Source organism: Dromiciops gliroides, chromosome 3, assembly GCF_019393635.1.
Source record: "Dromiciops gliroides isolate mDroGli1 chromosome 3, mDroGli1.pri, whole genome shotgun sequence".
Taxonomy (NCBI): Eukaryota; Metazoa; Chordata; class Mammalia; order Microbiotheria; family Microbiotheriidae; genus Dromiciops; species Dromiciops gliroides.
The window spans coordinates 609,167,707-609,192,292 of NC_057863.1; the positions used below are offsets into that span (position 1 = coordinate 609,167,707).

The window sequence follows — 24,586 nt, forward strand, 5'->3', positions numbered from 1 at the left end:
TCCACCCTCCACTCAACTGTGTGATGTTTAAAATCTAAATGTGTGGTCACCTTAAATTAGAAGCTTTATTACCAGTCTAATACATGTTATAAATAGTGTATATAATAACAGAAGGGAAAAAAGAAAAACAACAAAATGAAACCGTTCATTTAAAGTCTTTGAGATCTTGTCTTCTTCAAGTGGTAATCAGGAAAGACTGGACTCTGTTTTGGACTCATCAGGAAAACTGGGCTAGCTTTTTTTTCCCTCCAAGGCTGCTGAAACTAAGCATTTGTTAAATTCAGATCTGATGAGGGTTCAACTGTCAAAGTGATCTTTTGACCATGTCACTCCCCCCAACTCAATAAACTCCAGCACCTCCCTATCACCTCCAAGAACAAATTTTTTAAATCCCATTTGATATTCAAAATCCCTCATAATCTGCATCCTCCACCCATTCCAGTCTTGTTACATTGTACTCCCCACTATGTACTCATGGATCCAGTGACACTGGCTTCTTTGCTGCTCTTCACACAAAACATTCCATCTCCCAACTGGTGGTCTGCCATGACTGAAATGCTCTCCTTCTTCATTTCTACCCTCTGGCTTGGCACAGAACTCAAATCCCACCTTCTACAAGAAGCCTTTCTTTCTTTTTTTTTTGTTTTTGTTTTTGTTTTGTTTTTTTTGTTTTGCTGGGCAATAGGGGTTAAGTGACTTGCCCAGGGTCACACAGCTAGTAAGTCAAGTGTCTGAGGCCGGATTTGAACTCAGGTCCTCCTGAATCCAGGGCCGGTGCTTTATCCACTGCACCACCTAGCCACCCCCAAGAAGCCTTTCTTAATCTCTCTTCATTCTAGTGCCTTTCCTCTTTGTTGGTTATCTCCAATGTATTCTGGCTATATTTTATTCATATTTTGTCTCACCTATTTATCCATGAGATCCTTGAGAGGAAAGACTATCTTTTGCCTTTCTTGCCAGCATTTACCACAGTGCTTGGCACATAGTAGGCACTTAATAATTTTTTTCAAGGGACTTACTAACTGATCTACTGTGAATGGAGCATGAAGTCAGAGTCGAGAAAAACCGGCTGCCGTGTACCAGCAATCAAGGACCTCCCTTGGCCATGAGCCAAGGCACCTACATTCCTGATGGCCCAGTCCAGCACCTTTGGACACCTACTTCTCCCTGGGCATGACTCCACCCTCCCCCATTGGCCCTGCCCTTTCCCTACTTCCCTCCCCCAGTCCCAGCCAGGGTGGAACAGACTGCCTAGGCGCCAACATTTCCCCACCCTCCCCACCACACTCCAACAGAGAGGCAGAGAAGAGAGGGGAATAAAAGAGAGAGGAACTCTGAAGAAAGGAGAAAAGAGAAGAGCAGGAAGAGGCAAGGCCCTTTCCCTGACTCTCCTCTTCCAGGGGACCCAATGAAGTGGCTACTTGCTGTCCTAGCCATCAGCATCCTGAATGGTGAGTTTCCCCAGTGTCCCAAGGCCAGGGCTCTAAAGAACGTTCCCAAGGGTCTAAAGAACGCTCAGGGGGCAAGGGGTAGGTGGTAAGGGGCAGAGGGAGTTTTTCTACCTCCTCCAACTTCGAGAAGAAATTATTACTATGGGTTTCAGATTTGTTTCTGATAAGAACACTGGGTTTGGAGTCAGAGACCCACGTTCAAACCCTCCTTATTCTTCCTTACCAGTTGTACAATCTCCTACATGTCCCTTATTTTTTCTGAGCCTCAGTTTCCTTATCTGAAAAAAAAAACAACAAGGGGATCAGGACTAGACAGTCACTAAGGTCCCTTCCAGTACTAAAGCTATGGAATGACCTTTGAAACTCACAGGATACCTGAACGTCAGAGTGGGGAGAGAGCCATATGGTTAGAGTCGGGGAAATGGCCCCAGGGGTCTTTCATTCCTTGTCAGGGAGGTGTTGAAGCAAGTTCTAACCAAGCAAGAACTGGAGAGCTGGTGGTAAAAGTGATGTGAGCGTTTACACCTCGGAAACTGGTAAATGCTACAAATCAGGCTTGATTTGTTTTGTTGATTGTTTTGTCGATTGATGGAGGAAATGTTAATGATACGGATGAAATTTAAAAGAGTATGTTGTGTGTGTATATGCAGGACACACTATATATGTATATATAATATGTAAATATAATATAAATATATATTTTTAAAGTGTGTTGTACATATACATATATGCATGACATACGTTGTATGTGTATATAATAGAGAAATACCTAGAAATATAATATATAATATAATATTGATATAAATGCATTTAAGTCTGTTGAGCATATATCCATAACATACTTCATGCATGTATACATAATATGTAAATTTAATAGAATATAAAATATAAATATATATATTGAAGTGTGTTGAGCATATATACGTGCATGACACACTATAGAAATTGTATACATATACAAACATATAAACAGTCAGTTTATATGTGTGTGCGTAGGTTATACACACATGCACATGCATACACACACGCACATGCACAAGTACATACATATATACATACACTCACATAAACACATACATACACACATACATACATACATATTATTAAACATTTACTAACACACTCCTGCCTTTGCCTTTCGGAAAATTCTCCCCAGGAAAGAAACGAACTGACAAGTAAGGCAAAGCGAGGAGGGGGCTAAAGCTTTAGCCTCAGCTCTCCCCTCCTGCCCTGAGCGATAGCATCAGACAAGGGGGCAGCCTGGCCCAGAGGTCCCAAGCACTCTGTGAAGCCCCGATCTTTCTGGTTATCTCATTTCTCCCTCTGCTTCCAGGCAGCCGGGCTTCTCCACCTCATCCCCAACCCACATGGTAGTGGAGGGGGGGAGGGGAAGAAGGGCTATAGCCACACACGGTCCTCACCCCATCCCCCCTTCTCACTTGGAGTTAAAAATCATAATAACATGCACATTTATGCCCTCAGAGGGTTGCCGAGAGCTCCGTCTTTACAATGACCCTGTTTGTGAAGCGGGGAATCAATTCATTTGCCGTGAGAGAGATTGGGCCTCCTTTCCTGGGAAAAAAGAAAGCTAAAAGGGGAAATGAGAAGTGTTTCAGCCGTAATGGGGTATTCATGCTCTAAGCACAGACTCAGAGAAAGTGTTGGTGGCGGCAATGGTCTCCTTAGAAATTAGGAAGAACTTAATGAGAGGAGTATCATGGGATTTAGAGCAAACTTTGGGGATAATTTCATTCAATAGCTCCCCACTCCCCCAGGTGGCAGATGTGGAAATTTGAGGCCAGTGACCTGCCTAAGATCATACAGTTTTAAATGATAGAGCTGGGTCCTCCGTCTCCAAAGCCAGGACTCCTTCCCTGACACCAGAGGGAGCGACAAGGCACCGGTCCCGCCTCTGACTCCCTGGAGATGTTTAAAGGAAAGGCTGAGAGCACTAGAATGCTAGGGTTGCAGGGGGGGGGGGCGGGGAAGGGGGTTGTGCATGCCTGATCAGAGACAGGGGGATGGTACTGATGACCCTAGAAGTTCCCTGCAACTACGGTTTGGAAAGAGGCAACGCAGTTGAAAATCCACTAAGAAGTTTCCCAGAGCCCTGACATGTGCGGACTAGACCATCAACTTCCGAGTAACTGCTTTCCTACCTCCTCCCACTCCTGCCCCTGAGCAGCCTCAGGGAAAGGGCTGGTAATCCCCAACCCCGGGGAGTTGGAGGGGTTTGGCTGATCTCTGAGAAATCCACAGAGGGGGGCAGCAACTCTCCTGTAGAATGAGCCCTGCCTTTGGCGGGGTCAGTGGACTTGGATAAGTAAGACTCCCTCCCAGCTCTGCTACTTAGTATCTGTGATCTCGATTTCCTCATCTGCAGTTGTCTCATCTCTAAATTGTGGGAGCTGGGGTCCAGATCCTGACTTTTCAACTTGCTACTTTTGTGACCTTGGGGCAATCACTTCATTGCTGCGGCTCTCAGTTTCCCTATTTGTAAAATGAGACTGCTGGACTAGATCATCTGTGGTCACTTGCAGCTCTAAAGTCTATGATATGATAATAATATTAATTATAGCATTTATATAGCACCTTAAGGTTGCAATGTGCTTTAAAAATATTAGCTCATTTGACCCTTACAAGAACCCTGGAAGGTAGGTGCTATTGGCATACCTATTTTAAAGATGAGAAAACTGAAGCTGAGAAAGGTTGAATGTCTTACCCAGCTAATAAGTGTCTGAGGCAGGATTCAAACTCAGGACTCCAATACTAAGTCCAACACTCTACTGCACAAGCTAGCTAGATGATTGCTAATGTAATTTAATTTGCTGGGGTTTGGGGTTTTTTTTGGTTTTGGGGTTTTTTGGATTTTTTTAGTGAGGCATTTGGGGTTAAGTGACTTGCACAGGGTCACACAGCTAGTGTTAAGTGTCTGAGGCCGGATTTGAACTCAGGTCCTCCTGACTCCAGGGCCAGTGCTCGATCCACTGTGCCACCTAGCTGCCCCATTTAATTTGCTGTTAATGCCTATACTTTTTTCCTTGAGTCTCCACCTCTGGGGGCCTTGGAAACTCCTGACCTTGATTCTTTAGGAAGAAGGATGCTGCCCCCACCCAGGCCGGCCACAGCACTTGGAGCTCTAGAGGGAGACCTAAGGCTCAGACTTGCTGGAGCAAACACTTTAAGAATAAATTTAAGCTTCTTGAGAGTGTCCCACTTTGGTCTGTGTCCTCATCTAGCAATTAATAAATAGGGATTGATCAATTGGTTTACTTACTGGGTGGTGTAAAGTAAGCACAGGCACCTGAATAAACCTAAAGTCATGGAAATTCTCTTTTCTTCAAAATCCAGGATTTCCAGATAAGTGATAAATTGTCCAGCCAGGATTTCACAATGTACAACTTGCATTTAAGAAAGTGTGGAAATCCTATCATGCTGAAATGCAAACAATAGATTTGGGGGAAATAAAAACAGGGATGAAGAAGAAATACAGTCTTGTGCTCTGTGTCCCATAAGGACCATCCTCATTTATAGTTAAGGAAACAGAGGCTAAAAGAGATTGACTTGTCCAAGGTCATACAGCTAGTTAATGTCTGAATCGAGATTTGAACTCAAAGCTTCCTAACTTTAAATCTCACACTCTGTCCACTCTGCCAGCTTGCTGCATACCTGAGTAGCCTTGGACAAACCACTGTACCTCTCTGGGCCTCAGTTTCCTCATCCCTCATCTGTCAAATGTAAGGGTCGGACTTAATGACCTCTGAGTTCCCTTCCTGTTCTAGGTTCTATGCTTCTATGAAGTTATCACTTGGTAAATGCTTATTGAATGTTCCTGTGATTTCCAGGGAAGGACCCAGATTTAGGCACCATGTAATCTCAGGGAAAGGAAAATCCTTGGGCTGGAAGCAACCCCCTAACCCCAAAATAAACCTACTCACTGTAACTCATGTAAATTCAGGAGGTTGGGGCAGTGGTGGAAGTAAGGTGCTGACCACAAACAGATGGCCTAATGTTAGCTCTGCTCCAGTTTAGAGCAGTGCTGCTAACCCAGATTCTTCTTCTCCACCCACCTGGGAGGGAAGCCACCAACCATTGCTTCATTCAGCCGAGCAGCATCCAATCAGCTCCTTTTCTGGGGCATTGCTCAGACTGTAGCATCCCCTCACCCTTCCGGCTCATAGCAGATGGTCTTTTCCCAAGCATTTCCAGGAAGGGAGGAGGGGAACCGAGCATGCCCAGAACTTGGGAGGTGGCCTTTGTCTCTCATTCCCCAAACATCTCATTCAACCTACCCCACCTGGATAGTGAGATAGAGGAAAGGGGCAGAGCAGAGGACCTTCCTCATTGGAGAAGTGTTTTTCATTCCCTTTCAGCACCTATGCCTTCACCCCCGGAAGGCCAGAGTGCAAAGTAGAACTCAGTCCTATGCACCCCTACCTCTTATCCTAGTCCTCTCCTTTAAGAGTCCCCCCCCCCCCCCCGCCACCTCCACTTTGAACTCCGGGGCACTTATCCACTTGCCCCTAGGTGATCCCCCCTTCTCGCCCCGCCCCCTCCCAAAAAGGGCACAGGGCCATAGAACATCAGAGGTAGAAGGGATCTTTATCATTCAATCAAGTCCTGATTAAGTGCCTACACAGGGACACAAAAGTGATATGGTGCCTCTCTTCAAGGATATGAGGAGCATGCATATTCATAAAGAGAGGCAGCCTTATGGCTTGCCTCTGCATGCTGGCTTTTAAACCTGGGCAAGTCTCTTATCCTCTCAGTGCTAGTCAACTCAAGACTATAATTTGCAGAGAAGGTGCCAACCTACTTTGAAAAAGGGTAACCTCACCCACGCCTTACCTTATCCTAATGAAAACTTAGGTCCAGTGATGGAATGGGAGAGGATGGGATAGGGTGGGGTGGGTTGAGGTGGGATGGGATGGATCGTTGTGGGATGAGGGTGGTGGTAAGAAAATTTAACAAGTAGAGGATAAAGAAAGGGCTTGACCGTAGGACAAAAAATGTGAACTTTAGAAGGGACCATCATTTTAGAGGAAGGAGGAGGAAACTTAAGGATAGAGTCATTTGCCCAAGGTCACATGGCCCAGGGTGACAGGGTTAGTGGCAGAACCAAACCCTGAACCCAAGTTTCTTTTCTTTTTTTTTGGTGAGGCAATTGGGGTTAAGTGACTTGCCCAGGGTCACACAGCTGGATTTGAACTCAGGTCCTCCTGACTCCAGGGCCAGTGCTCTATCCACTACGCCACCTAGCTGCCCCAAACCCAGGTATCTTGATCATTCAATTCTACCCTACTTCCAGACACCATCAGCCACAATATCAATGTTTCTATCATACTTGGCACTACCTATCTCACAGGACTGTTGTAAAGAAAACTTTGTAATCCTTAAAGCTATTGAAATGCAAGCTATTTTTGTTCTCTCACTCTATCCTTGCCACATCCCCCAGAGCGCCTCTAGTTTTAAAAGGGATGAGAAAACAGAGGAGAACCCACCAGCCCAAAGTCACAAAGTCTATTCCAGAGCTTGGACTCAAATTCACACATTCCAGTTCCAAGTTCAGTGTTCTTCCTGCTAATTCCTATTGGGACCCCCAAATTAGAGGAAAGCCTTTCTCTTCAATCCCTTCATGTTATTTGGCTGATCAAGTCCCATCCTTGCTCCCCACCTCCCTGGCTCAAAAGGCTCTGTCTGCCCTTTGACTGAGAGCACAGGGTAGTGGGCAGTGAACAGTGGGCAATGTTGACTTCCTTGGGGGGATCTGGGAGTGTCCTGGTTCACTGGCTTCTGACCTTCCCCCCCCCCCAGCATACATCGCAGAGGAGAATCCCAAGCTTCTTCAAAATCTGAGGTTCCACTCGAACAATTTTGAAAACATCTTGAAATGGGACAGCGTCCAGGGAAGCCCTGCAGACACAGTCTACAGTGTGCAGTATAAAAGGTATAGCCATACACCCTGATGGCAGGGGCTGGGATAGACTGGAGTCTTCCTGAGGTCAGGGACCAACTCTCCCCCTTCAGATAGTGACTCATTAAAGGCAGGGGCTGATTCCCTCTTTAAACTGAGACTCCTAGAGATCAAGGGCTGTGTCCCCTCAGAGCAGGGACTCCCTGAGGGCAGACACTGTCTTTCCTCAGACTAGGGACTCCCCAGAGGCAAATATTGTACCTCTTTCCTCAGATTGGGGGCTCTCTGAAAACAAGGAATTTTCTGTCCCCCTTACCCTCAGACTGGGGGCTCCTTAAGAGATCTCCCTCTCCCCACTCAGCAACTCTCCTTCTTCCGGATGACCCCTTTGTTTCCAGGACTGGGATCTGCATGTGGGACATGGTTGAAGGTGGAGAGAAAAGAGCAGGGGACCCAGACTGACTCCTGCTTATGACAGCCTCCCCCCCCCCAAGTTCCTTCTTGCACTCTTTTCTGGGAATGAAGACTATGGGGGAGGTGGGCAAGAATACAATTTCATATGCCTAGAGATTCTCGTTAGGGATGTGTTAGCCCAGGGATGGCCTTTGGGGTCCCTTCCAATTGTAAATTCTGTCATTCTGATTTGACTCCACAGTGATGGTGCTGGGCTGGCTTGTTTGGGCAGACCAGGCTGGGGTCTGTACTTATTTGCAAGGTTGGGGTCAGGTAATAGCTCTGCTCTCCCCTCTAACTCCAGCAGTCCATTTGCTGTCTCGGTCACTTCTTCCCCTCCTAGCTCGCTCATCGTCATCTCAGGGAGGTGGAATCAGCTCAGAAGTCAAACGGAATCCCTCTTCCTCTCCTCTTGGCTTGCCCTATAGGTATGGAGATCCAAAATGGAAACCCAAGGACGAGTGTCAGAACATTACTCAGACATCATGCAACCTGACCTTTGAGACGAGAGACACTGAGGAGCAGTACTTTGCCAAGGTGATGGCCTCCAGCCAAAGCCACGGAGACCTCGTGGAGTGGAGGCAGACAACGAGGTTCAGTGCCTGCCGAGACAGTAAGGACAGCTCCTTTCCTGAGGGGGTGGGAGGGGTGGGACAGAAGGGTTTGATCAGCACCCAGGACAGCGTCAGGCTTTGAGGTGAGTGGGGGACAAGGGGACCCTTTAGGGATCGCCCCAACACGAAGCCCCCTGAAGGTGATTGCTTCATCTAACCTAGATTGCTTCTGCAGCATTTTTTGGACCGATCTAAAATTCTACTTGTACACCCTTCCCCTCCCCGTCTCTGGATCACAGATTTAGAACTGGAAGGGACCTTAGAGGTCATGTAATTCAACCTTCTCATTTTATACATAAAGAAACTGAAGCCCAGAGTCACACAGCTAGTAAGGAGCACAGGCAAGATTTGAACCCAGCTCCTCGTGGTTCCAAGCTCAGCACTCTAACCATTGAGCCACAAAAGCTTTTGTAGTTTCCCTTCTCTGTGTCCCCAGCTCCTAGCACGGGATATGACAGAAGTCACAGTCATGATAGCCAGACTCCGCCAAAGAACAGGCTCACTCATCTTTCTCTCTTCTCTTTCCTCAAATCCCTCCTCCCCACCTGCACCAGCACTCATTAAGCCGCCCCTGGTGACCTGCAACCCCAGCGTCCGGTCTGTAAAGCTCATTGTGCATCCCTCCCCCACCGCCCTCTGGACCAGCAGTGGCCACCAACAGACTCTCGAAGAGATATTCCCAGAACTGTTCTATCGCCTTCAGCTGCACATCAACCAAACTTACCAAATGGTGAGCCCCAAGCATGCCCTGTCCCAGAAGAAGCCCCCTCCCCAGGTCCCCAGAAAGAGGATAGAACTAGAACCTGACCTGAAAATTGACTGATGATGTTAGAATTAGTGGCCTTAGAATTGTGGCCACCTGGAGCTGAAAGAGACTCCAGAGGTCCTCTAACCAGAGCCCAACCTGAGCAGGAATCCTTTCCCCAGCATCCCTGAGAAATGATGGCCTAATCTCCATTTCCAGTAAACAGGGAGCTCACTACCTTTCGAGGTAGTTTATTCTGCTTGGGCACAACATGGTTCCTAACAGAATATAGGAATCATCAGCCAAATGGGTCTGCATCTGGGCTCCTGCCATAGATCTTGGGTTGAGTTTCCTCTGCCCAAGCTCACTGGGAAAAGGATCATAGGATCCTAAAGCTAGAGGGAACTTCAGAGGCCTTCCCATCCAACCCTCCCATTTTATAGATGAGGAAACTGAGATCTGGAGGGGGTAGAAGGGGGAAAGATAAGCATTTATTAAGCATCTACTATGTGCCAGGCAATATGCTGAGTGCTTTACAAATATTATCTCATTTATCTCACAGCAATCCTGGGAGGTAAGTGCTCTTCTTATCCTCATCTTACAGATGATGAAACTGAAGCAGACAGAGGTTAAGTGACTTGCCCAAGAACACACAGCTACTAAGTGCCTGAGGCTAGATTTGAACTCAGGTCTTCCTGACTCCTGGCCCAGTACCACCTAGCTGGAAGGTTAAGTGACTTGCTAATAATCCCCAGGTAGTAAGTGGCAGAGATGGAAACTGAACCCACCTCTTCTGATTAAGAGAGGCAAGGCTCTTTCTGCTGTATGGCACTGCTTCCTTGGGATCTGTGCTCTGGATCCCCCTCAAAATGGACAGTTAGTTAAAAGCTGACCCTAGACATCTTTTAAAGGGAATGTGGGGTTAAATAGATTGAACTCCAGCCTGACCCTAGAGAAGAGCTGAGAAAGTTCTCCTACTTTTCCTTGGAGAGGTAGGTGACTATGGGTGTGGAATGTTGTATACATTATCAGAAATGGTCAGAGTTCCTCTCTTTTATCTTTATTTACAGGGAAATGGGAGAAGAAAGGGAATGTTTTCAAAGGAATAGGTTATGAAATGAAAAGGAATCGGTAAAAATAAAAATAGCTTGGGTTCTGTACAGTGGCCAGTGCAAGAGTGGGATGATACTATGGAAAGTGTTATAGGGTGATCAATGTAGAGCTAGAGTGTATTGAAGTTAAGAGATTTGCCCAGGGTCACACAGCTAATTGGTCAGGATTTGAACTCACATCTCTCTGACTTGAGGTCCAACACTCTGTGAATCATGCACACTACCTTTCAGGAGATCTATATCTGCCACCTACTGGCTGTGTGATCCTCAGCATGCACTTTACCCCTCAGCTTCAGTTTCCTCATCTGTAAAATGGGGATAATCATACTCTACTAGAGGCAGCCGCTAGGTGGCGCAGTGAAGGGAAACCTGAGTTCAAATCCAGCCTTAGATACTACCTAGCTGTGTCACCCTGGGCATGTCATTTAATCTCCGTCTGCCTGAGCTTCCTTTTCTGTCAAATGGGGATAATAATGGCACCCACCTCCCAGGATGATTGTGAGGATCAAATAAGATAGTAAAGTACTCTGAAAGCTTTAAAGTGCTATATAGGAGCAGCTAGGTGGAGCAGTGGATAGAGCACTGGCCCTGGATTCAGGAGGACCTAGGTTCAAATCCGGCCTCAGATCCTTGACACTTACGAGCTGTGTGACCCTGGCCAAGTCACTTAACCCCAATTGCCTCACCAAAACAAACAAAAAAGTGCTATATAAATGCTAGCTAATATTGTCATTGCTATTGCTATCATCATCTCTTACCTCTGAAACATTCTGAATGTCTGTATGACCCTGGGCAAGTCTAATACCCTTTTGGTCTCCCATGACATTGGGGAGAGGATGTTATAATTATATTTAATAGGATAAGTACTGATCTGCACTGGTGGAGGGAGTTTCCTCACTTGGAGTCCCTTATACCACAAAATTTCAGATCCGCACTGGAAAAAACAAACACCACAAAAACAACCTTATAGAGTGTTTCATTGCACATATATTAGAACATCTTGTAACCTAGAAAGTGTGGGAAGGTAAACGGTGGTGGGTATGAGTAAGGTGAAATGCTCTGCCTCTGTCTCTTTATGTAATGCAGCACTTTGAAGGGAATAAGAAAGAATATGAATTCTTTGGCTTGGCTCCAGACACAGAGTACCAGGGGGTCACCATCATCGTTATCCCCACCCCTTTCAAGGAGAGTACCTCCTACACCTGCAGAGTGAGGACACTGGCAGGTAAGTGTTGACCCTAATGACAAACGATAGCCCCAGATTCAAATCCTGTCCCTTCCCCTGCCTCACTAAGTGACCTTGGGCTAGCCTGGCAGTCAGAAAAACCTAGGTTCAAGTCTTGCCCTTGAGACATAGTAGTAGCTTTACCATGATGGGCAAAAATCACTTAACTGGGGCAGCTAGGTGGCACAGTGGATCAAGCACTGGCCCTGAATTCAGGAGGACCTGAGTTAAAATTTGACCTCAGACACTTGACACTTACTAGCTGTGTGATCCTGGACAAGTCACTTAGCCCTCACTGCCCTGCCCCCCCCCCAAATCACTTAACTGCCCAGGGCCTCCAGCCAGCCCATCAAAGAGTTAGCCATCTAGACTGGGATGTGGAGTTTCCATATTGAGATCCCAGGACTGGCATTTTGAAGTTGGAAGGGATCTCTGAAGTGAGCTGGTCCCACTCTTTCATTTTCTAAGTCATGAACCCAAGGCCCATAGTGTTGAAGTAATTTGCTGAGGGTCACACAGGTAGTAAGTGACAGAGCTGGGATTTAAACCCAGGTCCACTGAGTCCAACTCAGTGCTGTCTGTATGGTACCACTTTGTGTTCTCTACTGTAACGGACCCCAAAATTAAAATGCCAAGAATTTTCATTATGCTGCAATATACATCATCTACCCAGATGCATCCGTCATTAACAAGCATTTATTAAGCACCTGGTGTATGCAGAGGCATTGATGAGTTAATAATCCAGAGGAGTAAAAACCAAGCATCTTTTAAGAGCCCACTCAGAACAAGGGTCCATTTTAGGAGATGCTGTGAGCTGTTCACTTAAGGAAGGTAGGGATTCTACAAGGCAGAAATACGTGCTATGCTTGGCACTACGCAAGTGGGAAACTGGGTGGAAGCCCTATTCTGCCCTCTCTATCTCTCAGTAAGAGAAAAGGTGGGAAAGCGGCCTGATGTCATGGGCCAAGAAAAAGACTTGGGATCAGAGATGGGCTCCCAGAACTAGAGTTGGAAGGGAACTCAGAGGAGATCCAGTCCAACCCTTTCATTGTACAGATGAGAACACAGAGGCCTAGGCAGCTTAAAGGACTTGCCCAAGATCACCCAGGCAGAAAGTGGCAGATTTTAATTCAGATCGTCTGACTACAGAGTCTGTGTTAATATGAGAGCCGGAGGGGCCTTAGAACACAGGATGTCAGAGCTGGGAGGGGTGGGAATTTAGAGACTACCAAGTCCAGCTCCGTCATTTCACAGATGTCAAAACTGAGGCCTCAGAGAAGTGACTTGTCAAAACTGGTTGCCAAGTTAGTATTTTGAAATCTTTTGGGAGAGAAACCTAGGGAAGCACGTTCTAGTACACTCAGTTCTTAATTATCCAAGAGCTCATTAGCTGATGCTTCCTGGCAGCTGCCTCAGCCCAGACTCGCTTCTCCACTTCTCCCAAACCTCCAGCACCTGTCTTGACGTTTTTCCTTCTGGAGCCCACAGTGTTCAGGAAGGGGAGGAAAACTTGCTTTACCATGTGCAGGCATGAAACCCATATGGGAAAGGGAAACCATCAGTCCCAGAGGTGATTTCTGGGTTTGGAATGCTCTGCTCTGTTCAAGTATCTGCTCCTCTCTGTCCCCTTGCAAAGTAGGAATCCAGGTCTCAGCCACGGGAGGGAACAGGTTACAACCGGGTCTCGGGAGCCAGAGGTGGTTTGCTGGGCTTTGGGTACCCTGACCTCTGGAACACAGATGGAGGATAATAGGGACTAGGCATGGTCCTATAAGAATCCACCCTCTGGCCTTGGCACATGCTGGTTCTTCAAGGACTTCTGTGCCTGATAAATTCCTAAAAAAAGAAAAAAAAGAAAAAGAAAAAAGGTTAATTATTCCCATTGCCTCTGCTTCCTCTGCTCTCACTCCCAGTTCAGTGGGCAGAATTGGGTTTAATCCAACAAGCATTTATTAAGCACCTCCTTGTGCCAGGCATTGTAGTAAGTGCCAAGGTGACAAAGATGAAAAGAGACTGTCCTCTGCCCTCAAGTAGTCTACGATATCCTTGTTGTTCAGTTGTTTCTGACTCTTCATAATCCCATTTGGGTTTTTTTTTTGTTTTATTTTTTGGCAGAGACACTGGAGGAGTTTGCCATTTCCTTCTCCAGCTCATTTTATAGATGAGGAAACGGAGGCCAAGAGAGTGAAATGACTTGCCCAGGGTCACACAGCTAGTAAGTGTCTGAGGACAGATTTGAACTCAGGTCCTCCTGATTCCAGGCCCAGTGCTCTGTGCACCATGGCGCCACCTACCTATCCTTATCTTATATTCTACTGGGGAGGAAGAATGTGGGCCGAATTAAATTGAAGCCCTGTTCCAAATGCCTACAAAAGCATTTCAGGGTGGATGTGACTGAAGAAGAGAGAATGGCCTCATAGAGGAGGTGGTTTGCACCTGAGTTGAGTCTTGAAGGGACCCAGTGATTATAAGTGACTCCAGTAAGGAAGGAGGGAGAGCAGTTGAGTCTTCCCAGATCATTCAGTTCCCACATTGGGTTACAAGTAGAAGGTCAAGGGGGCAGCTAGGTGGTGCAGTGGATAAAGCACCAGTCCTGGATTCAGGAGGACCTGAGTTCAAATATGGCCTCAGACACTTGACACTTACTAGCTGTGTGACCCTGGGCAAGTCACTTAACCCTCATTGCCCTGAAAAAAAAAGGAAAGTCAAAGGTTTTATGGGGAGGGGCAGCTCCTCCCTCAGCCATGCCTGACTGGTGTCACAAGCAGAGAGATCCCAAGAATTGACTGAGGAGCTTAGAGTCTAGAAAGCTGAAGACATGGAGAGAGCCAGAAGAAGTTCCAGGCATGGGTTGCAAGCAGGAGTCAGGAAGAGAGCCAAGTTGCCTGTCCCACATGATCCATAGGGATCTCAGAGGAGCCCCCCAACACCAGAGGTGTTTTCCAATTACCACAGTTATCTGTTTTCATAGCCCAGAGGAATCAGGTCTTAAGGGGAAGAACACTAAAAAGTCTTATTAGCCAAGCATGAAATAACGGTGTGATATCATCTTATGATTCCCATCACAGCATTATCAACATTTAGAATGATCTCTTGTATACTGAGGCCAAAGTACAAAGTGCAATCATGGAGACACCACTTCCTCAGAAAGTCCTAGTCTGGTACTGACACTTTGACACGTCACCTTGGACAATTCATTTTATCTCAATTTCCTCATTTATTATATTTTTGACATGGTGTCTGGATGAATGAACAAAAAGATACTTTTGTTTCAATTAACAAGCATTTATTTTTATCTCTCATCTTCTATCTCCTAAGCCTGCACTTTAAAAAACAAAACAAAACAAAAACAAAAACAACCTTGTAACATATAGGCATGGTCAAGAAAAATGAATTCCCATATTGACTATGTCCAACAGACACATCTCATTCTATATTCAGAATCCATCCCCTCGCTGTCAAATGGGAAACATCCTCCATCAGAAATCATGGTTAATTTTTACACTCATTAAGAGTTCATAAGTTGGGGCAGCTAGGTGGCACAGCGGATAGAACACTGGCCCTGGACTCAGGAAGACCTGAGTTCAAATCCGACCTCAGACACTTGATACTTACTAGTTGTGTGACTCTGGGCAAGTCACTTAACCCCAATTGCCTCACCAAAAAAAAAAAAAAAAGAGTTCATAATTTTTTTGAAATTGTTCATTTTTACAATGTTATTGTATAAATTGATGTCTTGGTTCTGTTCACTTTGCATCAGTTCATACAAATCTTCCCATGTTTCTCCGAAGTGATCCATTTTATTATTTCTTAGAGCAACACAGTATTTCATTACATTAATATGTCACAATTGGTGGGCATTGCCTTAGTTTCTAGATCTTTGCTACCACAAAAAAAAAAGGTGCTATAAGTATTTTTTGTGTGTACATAGCACCTTTTTATCTCTTTGGTAGTATAGCTGAAGCAAAGAATATGCACAATTTAGTGATTTGGGGGGTGTAATTCCAAATTGGTTTCCTGAATGGCTGGGCCAGTTCACAATCCCACCAACAATGCATCAATGTGCATATTTTTTCTGCAGCCCCACCAGCATTTGTTATTTTCCTTTTTTTTTTTTTGTCAGCTTTGCCAATCTGGTGGTTGTGAGGTCAATCCCCATAGTAATTTAATTTGCATTTCTCTAGTTATTGGTGATTTGGAACATGTTTTTATGTGGCTATTCCCAAGAAATTCACAAACTTGGATTCTTTCCTTAAGAACTGCCTGTTTATATTCTTTGGCCATCTTTCAATTGGAGAGTAGCTCATTATAAATGTAAATAATTTTCTCATATATCTTGGAAAGAAACCCTTATGGGAGAAACTCTATACAAAGATTCCGCCCCCCAGTTAACTTTTCCCCTTTAAGTCTTAGCTACATTGATTTGTGTGTGTAGAAACTTTTAAATTTTATGTAGTCAAAATTGTACATTTTATTTTCTGTGGTCCTTTCTATTCCCTTTTTTGGGTCACAAACATTTATGCTAGCCATAGAGCTGACTCATAATTTCCTCCTTCTTACTCTGTTTTGTTTAGGATGTGACCTTTGATATCTGTCATATATCCATTTGGAGCTTATGTTGGTATATGGTATGAGGTGTTGGTCTAAACCAGTGGCACCCAAATCATACAGAACCAGAGACCACAAATTCACTTAGAAAACCACATATTAACACTATCTATGTTTTACTGCATTTTAGTTATTTTGTTAAATATTTTCCAGTTACATTTTAATTACTATGGTGATTAAATCACCCTAATTAAATTAATCAGAAACCAGGGTCTTTGGGTTTATTGCTACTAGATGCCTTTGTGTCTGTATGTTATATACCTAATCTATTCTACTAACTGAGCACTCTCATTTCTAACCAGCACCAAATCATTTTAATGATTACTGCTTCGTAATATAATTTGAGATCTGATGTTCCCATGTTCCCTTCCTTCTCACTTTTTTCATTATTTCCCTTGTGATTCTTGAACTTATGTCCCTCCATATTATTTCCTCTCTTCTTCTCTCTCTCTCTTTCTCACACACACACACTCTCTCTCTCTTTACACACGTGTATTATTTAAATAATATATGTGTATATACAATTAAATATATAACAGTATATATAATATATAGTAATATAATAGCATATATAATAGTATATATATACTGAATTATATAACTGAACACCATATATGTATTTTATATGTACGTATAGAGTTCAATTGTTTTTCAGTCTTGTTCAACTCTTTGTGACCCCATTTGTGGTTTTCTTGGCAAAGATGCTGAAGTGGTTTGTCATTTCCTTCTCCAACTCAGTTTATAGATGAAGAAACAGAGGCAAATAGGGTTAAGCGACTTGCCCAGGATCACACAGCAAGGAAGTGTCTGAGACTGGTTTTGAACTCTGGTCTTTCTGACTCCAGATCCGGTGTTCTATCCATTAAGCCACCCTGCTACCTCTAGATCACAAAGTTAGTACACCAAAGGCTGACTTTGAAATGAAACTGAACTGAAATTCTAAGTGTAAGACTGGCTTTCTCACTATGCTGTATTTTCCATGTCTATGAAATTGACTATAAAATTAATTAAACTTTAAAATAAATTAATTTTAAAGCATTTATTAAGTCCCTATGATGTACAAAATACTAAGTGAAGCATTGGCCATGGGACTGGAAAAGCCAGCGGGTCCCTGGTGTCAAGGAGATCCCATTCTAACTGAAGGAGATGACCTATATAGGAGGTTTCAGTTGTAGGTTAAATGAGATGAGGACCCATGGTCCTTGGGATGCATTGGCAAAGCAGATGATGACACCTCTTCTTTAATGTCATTTCCACTGATACCTCTGTATAGAGCAATGGGTAGAGGCCACTCTGGTTAGTAGCTCTATCTTGGTGTAAGTCGTATGGAACCAGTAGGATATAAGCTTCTTGAAGAAAGGGGCAATTTTTGGTTCTGTCTTTATATTCTCCATTCCAGCTCCCCTCCCCCCATCACCCCAGCAAGAGAGGCAGCATAGCACAGTGGAGAGAGATAAACTCCACCCAAAGCCTTCCTTTATAGAGGGCTCTGAATGCTCCAGCCATGGCTTCATTTTCCATCAGCCTCTCTACTCTGGGCAGAACTGATTCATATGAATCAGACCCCCAAAAGACTCATTTCTATTTTCAATGTGGTTCTCATTTACATCATTGCAATTCGTGTGTATTTTGTTCTCATGTTTCTAGTTCTTCCACCTGGCTCTAATTCATCTTTCTCCCCAGGTTTCTCTGAGTCTCTCACATTCATCATTTCTTATGCAATCACACTCTGGAACTGTCACGCTCCACAATGTATTCAGCCTTTCCACAATCAATGGGCAATCACATAGTTTCCAGTGTTTTGCTACCACAAGGAAAAGGGTTGCTATAAATATATTGGTACATACTGTACATGATCTTTCTTTCTCTCCTTGGTTTTCTTGGGTACTTGCCCGATAGTGGGATCACTAGGTCAAAGTGAGAAGTCATCTGTTGTCCTGCCTATATTTGTCTTTATGACAGTGCCCCTAACCCTTGATCTATCATACTTTCTAAGATTTTAACTGATTGTGTGCTAGCTAGCAGTCTCCTGCAGGGTCCCAGGGAGAGCTGAGGACTCCCTGGGTTCCCCTGTATATGTATTTGAGCATATATGTATGTATATGTGTACGTTTGTATGTCAACATATATATATATATGTATATATATATATATGACACATGATCTCATCAATCAGCCTCACTCTACCATGCCACAGAGTCAGGTATAAACTAATCCCATTCACTGGGGAGGCTGACTTTCGTTTGCTCCAGTTTCAGACTTCACTTTGAGGGGATCACCATGGATAGGAGCTGGTCCTCACTCTGGCCGATTAAGAAACCCCATTTTATCCATTTCTCAAGGAGTGAGGAGGCTCAAGCATAAGCACATTGATGATAGGAGGCATCGTGTTTGTACTCTTGGCCGACAAGCCCCCAGATTCTGGATCCCTCTTGTCCCTTGAAATTGTAGCCCTGTACGCACTCACTAGCAAAGAATGTCAAAGCTGGAAGGGATCTCATAATATAGAGTATCCGAGCTGGAGTGGCCCTTAGAATATATGATGTCAGTGCTGGAGGTAGCCTTTCAAATGTAAATTGTCAGGGCTGAGAGGGACCTTAGAAAACAGTCCATCAAAGGTGGAAGGACCATTGGGACACAGGATGTTCGAACTTGAAAGACTCTTAGAATGTTAAAGCCACAGAATCTAAAGGGCTCTCTCTCTCTCTCTCTCTCTCTCTCTCTCTCTCTCTCTCTCTCTCTCTCTCTCTCTCTCTCTCTCTCTCTCTCTCCCTCCCTCCCTCCCTCCCTCCCTCTTTCCCTTTCCCCTCTCCCTCTCTCCCTCTCTCTCCCCCTCCCTCCCTCTCTCTTTCTCTCCCTCTCTCCCTTCCTCCCTCCCTCTTTCCCTCTCCTCTCTCCCTCTCTCCCTCTCTCCCCCTCTCCCTCTCCTCCTCTCTACCCCTCCCTCCCCCTCCCTCCCTCTCTCTGTCTCTCTCTGTCTCTGTCTCTGTCTCTCTCTCTCTCTCTCTCTCTCTCTCTCTCTCTCTCTCTCTCTCTCACACACACACACACACACACACACACACACACACACACACACATGCCTTGTCTCTCTGAGGGTAGAGTCTAAAAAGCACAAGATGTTCTAAGAGGAAAGGAAGGAGGGGGCAGCTAGGTGGTGCAGTGGATAAAGCACTGGCCTTGGATTCAGGAGGACCTGAGCTCAAATTCAACCTCAGACACTTGACACTTACTAGCTGTATGACCCTGGGCAAGTCAGTTAACCTTCATTGCCCTGCCCCCCCCAAAAAAAAGAGTAAAAGAAGGAAGAAAGGAAGGAAGGAAAGGAGGAAGAGAAGGGAACAAAAAAGAGAAGGGAAAGGAGGGAGGAATGGGGGTTAGACAAAGAAAGGGTGGCTGTAGGCACTTAGAATCCCAAAATGGGAAGGGCCCTGCACCCAACCATTCATCTTCTTCCCTGTATGTCTTCCTTTCTCCATCCAGATCGGACATGGTTGTATTCCTTCTCAGGGGTGTCCTTGTTCACCATGGGCTTCCTCGTGGCTGTGCTTTGTTACCTGAGCTACCGATATGTCAAGAAGCCTCCCAAGCAGCCCAACTCACTGGTGAGAGACCTTATGACCCTGGGAAATGAGGTGGGAGAAGGGGGTGGGGCGGTGTCTCCAGGGATAGAGCCTACCGTTTAGAGAGGGACAGGGGGACCCAGGTATCCTCAGCTCTCCCTTGGACCCTGGGCTTGAAACATGGAATTTTAAAAACAGACCCACTTTGGGGGCAACTAGGTGGTGCAGTGGATAAAGCACCAGCCCTGGATTCAGGAGGACCTGAGTTCAAATCCAGTCTCAGACACTTGACACTTACTAGCTGTGTGACCCTGGGCAAGTCACTTAACCCTCATTGCCCCACAAAAACAAACAAACAAAAACCAGACCCACTTTGTCCTCTCAAGTAACCTAGTATCCAAATCCACAAAAAGGTGCAAGTTCTGGGATTTAAATCCCAGAATGTAGAAGTCAGCAAGGTGGTCAAGAATTGTGTTGGGGTGGGGTTGGAGAGAATGGAAGCAACTCAGAGTTGATCAGCCTTAGACCCTTTCAGGCAATCCTCAAACAATGTCATGTAGAAGAGTTCACTTGGCTTGGAGACTAATGACCTATCTGGGTCTTAGTCCTGGCCTTGCCATTCATTAACTATGTGTCGATTCAATGCCAGAAACATTTATTAAGTTCCAGCTGTATGCCAGACATTCTGCTAAATGCTGGGAATACAAAGAAAAAATTGAAACAATCCCTGCTCTCCAGAAGCTTACATTTTACTGGAAGGATACAATGTATACACAAGTGATCAATCAAAAAGCACTTATTAAGTGCCCACCATGTCCTAGGCCCTGACAAAGAAAAAAAGTGAAAGGTTACCCTTTAATGAGAAGAAACAACATGTACATACATAGGGCATCCAAAATCTTGGGGAGAAGGCACTAGCAATTAGGGGATCAAGACAGGCTCCATGTAGAAGTACTGTATATGGTATCTGTATATAATATTTGAACCGGGCCCTGAAGGAAGCTAGGAATTCTAAGAGGTAGGAGGAAGGAAAGCACACATTACATCGATCAGGGACTATTTGGGCACGAAGCTTAGAACATGGGACATGGAATGTCATGGACAAGCATCTGGGTAGCCCAGTGGAAAGTGTGTTGGACCTATAGTCCAAGACCTGAATTCAAATCCCACCTCAGACGCTTTCTAGCAAAGTGAACCCTAGGCAAGTTGTTTAACTTCTCTCAGACTCAGTTTCCACATCCATAAAAAGGGAATAAAAATACTAATACCTATCTCCCAGTATTGTCATGAGGATCAAATGAGACAATTGAAATGCTTCACAGATCTAAAAATACTATCTAGCCATTAGTAGTAGTATTATTAACAGCCTACAGGCTAGTTTGACTGGAATAGAGAATACAGGAAAGAAATAGATATGAAATGATTAGAAGGGGAGCCAGATTGTGGAAGGCTTTAAGTCCTAGAGTCTGTATTTTATCCTAGATGCAATGAGAAGCCAGTGAAGATTTTTGAGTAGGGGCTGAAATGCTCAGATAGTTTTGGGAAGATTAATTTGGCAGATTGTGAAGGATGGGTTAGAGAGTGGGGAGGCAGCAAAGGTAGGGAGCCCCATTAAGAGACTAATGGAATCATGCAGATGAGAGGTGATGAGGGCTTAAACTGAGATGGTAGAGAATATCACAGTGGGAAAATTATTTCCCTTCTCTTGAACTCTAAAAAAAATGAGAATAAAAGTATTATTGATAATGACCAATATTAATCAGACCTTTACAAAGATCTTTGGGGTTTACAATGTACTCTCCTACATTGTCTTAGGAGCAGCATGACCACCTGTCAGTGATGAGGTAGAGAAGATTCTTCTCGCCTCATCCTATTGGAGTGTAAGCTTTTTGAGGGCAGGGACCGTGTTGCTTTCTGATTGGTTTCCCCAATGCTTAGTGCAATGGTTGGAACATAGTAGGTGCTCAGTGTGGGTGGGACAGAGGACCTCAAGAGGTCACTTCCAACTCTGAAATTCTGTGATTCCAGCCTAACTCTAGGGAGTGTTGAATTAAATCATGTTTGTAAAGAGAGTTGTGATAGTTAAACCACTAGAGGAACATTAACTCTCCCCATCATTGGTATCATCTTGGGGAAGATAGGGAAGGGAGGGAGAAAGGAGGGAGAGAGACCCTGAAGAGCTGTGACCCAACCTCGTCAGCCCTCTCCCTCTCCACCGGCTTTGTCCCAGCATGCCTCAAGGAGCTGTGGATGAGCCCAAGAGCAAGTTGACAGTTGGGGGTCTGGACCAGAGTCAGTGTGGTGAAGTGGATAAAACACTGGACTTGGAGTCAGGAAGACTCCCACTTCTCCCACTCATTAGCTATGGGAGCCTAGACAAGTCCCTTCATTTCTCTGGGCCTCAGGTTCCTCCTCTGTAACACGAGTTGGGGTTGGGTTCCATGACTTCCAAGGTCCTTTGCAGCTCTTCATCTCTGACCCTGAAATGCATCCCTGGAGAACCCCCAAATCTAGACCATATCCCCCCATGTAATTAATGGCCCATCCCACTTACCTTTGCCCCAATATTCTTGTTTCCCCACAGGATGTCCAGAGAGTGCTGACCTTTCAGCCGCTGAGATTCATCCAGGAGCATATCTTGATCCCGGCCATCGACTTCAGCAGTTCTGGGGGCCTGGTTCCCCCGATCCAATACTCCCAGGTGAAGATACCTGGGGCCAGGGAGGCCTTGGGAGCTTCACTGCCACCTGGCCTGTCTGATATCACCTACCTTGGACAGAGCGAGATACCCATCCCTGTTCTCCTGGCCCACCAGGCACTTCCCCCACCATCCTATGCCCCTCAGTCAGTCCCAGAGGTGGGACCCCCTTCTTATGCCCCACAAGTGGCTCCTGAGACAGAGCCCCCATCCTATGCCCCTCAGGCCCTCCCTGATCCATGGCCCCCATCTTATGGGGCCTGCATGGAGGACTCAGGGGGAGAGAGGTCCCCACAGCAGGAGTTGGACCCCAGATGCTTCAATGGGACCATGGGCCAACCTCAGCCCAAGAAGAGCCCAGCTGGGCCCCTGTTGCCAAATTCCCAGACAGAACTCCAGATTTCCAGAGAAGAGTTCTTCCATCGGCCCCCAGGACTCCAGACAGAGCGGCCACCCAGCCCGGCTCTGCCCCTGGTTCACCCAACTGATTCACTGGAGTCAATAGCTCCAGGATACTTAAGCAACCAGACCTCGTTACTTTCCTCTGTCCAGGTGGAAGACCACCCCTTTCCCCTCCCCTCCTCTATGACTTCCCTCCTATTTCAGCCCAGGGTGCAGATTCAGGGAGCCTGGGACCTGCTAGATTCTGTAGTGTGTCCCAAGGATGAGCTTCTTCCTCCGGGACCTGAGGAGGACTGCCCAGAACAATCTACAGAGCTTGATTTGTTCTTCAGAGACTTGGACCTCACAGTACAGTGGGAACCCTGAAGGAAAATGGGGGGACCAGCACCCTCCTCATGCTCTGACAGCCACTGCTGTACTCCCCAATCTGGAACCCAGACTGGGGTAGAACCTCATCCTAGTCACCCTGTGAGAGATAGGGGGTCTAGAAAGCTTCAAGGAGTCCCCACATATATTAGGGTAACCACAGCTCCTGTCTTCAGGGACCCTGCACTTTGAGAAAGGAAACACAATTCTTTCTCTCCTAGAAGTCTCAGCCTTGCTTTAGAGGCTCCCCTCATCGGCCTTTGGGTGACCCTGGGTCTGAGACGGGAGGACACAGTCCTTGCCTTCGTGGGATCTTTGGTCTGAGAAGGAAGACAGTCCCTGCCCATGGGGATTCCCCCATCTGAAAGGGGAGACAGTCCCTACCTTCAGGGAGCCCCCAGCCTGAGAAGAAAGTCACAACTCTTCTTCAGGGAACCCCCAGTCTGAGGTGGTGGAGATAGCTTTTGCCTTGAGGAAGGTCTCCAGTCTGAAAGAAAGACAGCCCTTCTCAGGGAGTTCACCTGTCTGAGGGAAGGAGACAGGTCCTCCCAGGAAGCCGCCAATCTGAGGAGCTAGACACAGCCCTGGCTTTCAGGGTACCCCCATACTTAAAAAGTAGACAGCCCCTGCCCTTGGGGAGGGTCACCCTTTTTAGGGGAGAAGAGCCTGAAGAGAAGGGATGCTTAGGGAAGAAGGTCTCATTTCCTGGAGAAGACAGACTCCACCTCTGAGCCCCTGAGCCCCATCTCTCCCATTTCAATGACCTTAGCAGCCCCCCTTCCCCATTTCAAGGAGGATTCCGATTCCCAGCTACTGGCTGCCTGCAATCATACCTGTCCTGTCGACCTTCAGTGCCTCCCCAGCCTCTCCTAACAATCCCCACTTGGTCTCTTGCAATCTGGCTTCCTACCTGCTCACTTGAGAACACTCTCTCCGAAGTTACCAAATCTCTCTTATTTTCCAAATCCCGTCCTCGACCTTCCCGATTTCTCTGCAGGCACTGGGGACCGCCATCTCTACCAGATCCTCCTTCCTCCCCTCCCAAGACAAAAATTCCCTTGTCTTTACTTTGTATTTTGTATATATTTATATGTGAACATGTGTCTGCCCCCCGCAAGCTTCTTGAGGGCGGACACTTTCCTTCTCTGTTCTCAGTGCCTGGTGCTGTGTCTGGCACATAGTAGGCACTTAAATGCTTATCAGTTTGGTGATTTCATCGTGGGTTCAATTGTCCTCTTTATGCAAATGACTCCCAAATCAACACAGTTCTTCTGAACTCCAGACCTACAAACCCAACTAGACATCCCTACCTAGGTTATCTAACCCACAGCTGTCTCACAATAGACATGTTCAAAACAGAACTCGATTTCCCAACATCATTACCTCCTCAAAACTTCCCAAATTTTGTCCCTAGGCAGCAAAGTGGCTCAGTGGA

At 45.8% G+C, this 24,586-nt stretch overlaps 1 protein-coding gene across 1 annotated transcript; it reads left to right on the forward strand.

Annotated features, from left to right (window-relative positions):
- Nucleotides 1-1,408: 1,408 nt before the first annotated feature.
- IL22RA1 (interleukin 22 receptor subunit alpha 1) lies at nt 1,409-23,151 on the forward strand. The gene is made up of 7 exons (XM_043998954.1): nt 1,409-1,451; nt 7,266-7,398; nt 8,247-8,431; nt 8,987-9,162; nt 11,376-11,514; nt 19,606-19,727; nt 22,270-23,151. Exons 1-7 carry the CDS (start codon nt 1,409-1,411, stop codon nt 23,149-23,151), a joined length of 1,680 nt encoding a protein of 559 aa, XP_043854889.1.
- The last annotated feature ends 1,435 nt before the right edge of the window (nt 23,152-24,586 follow it).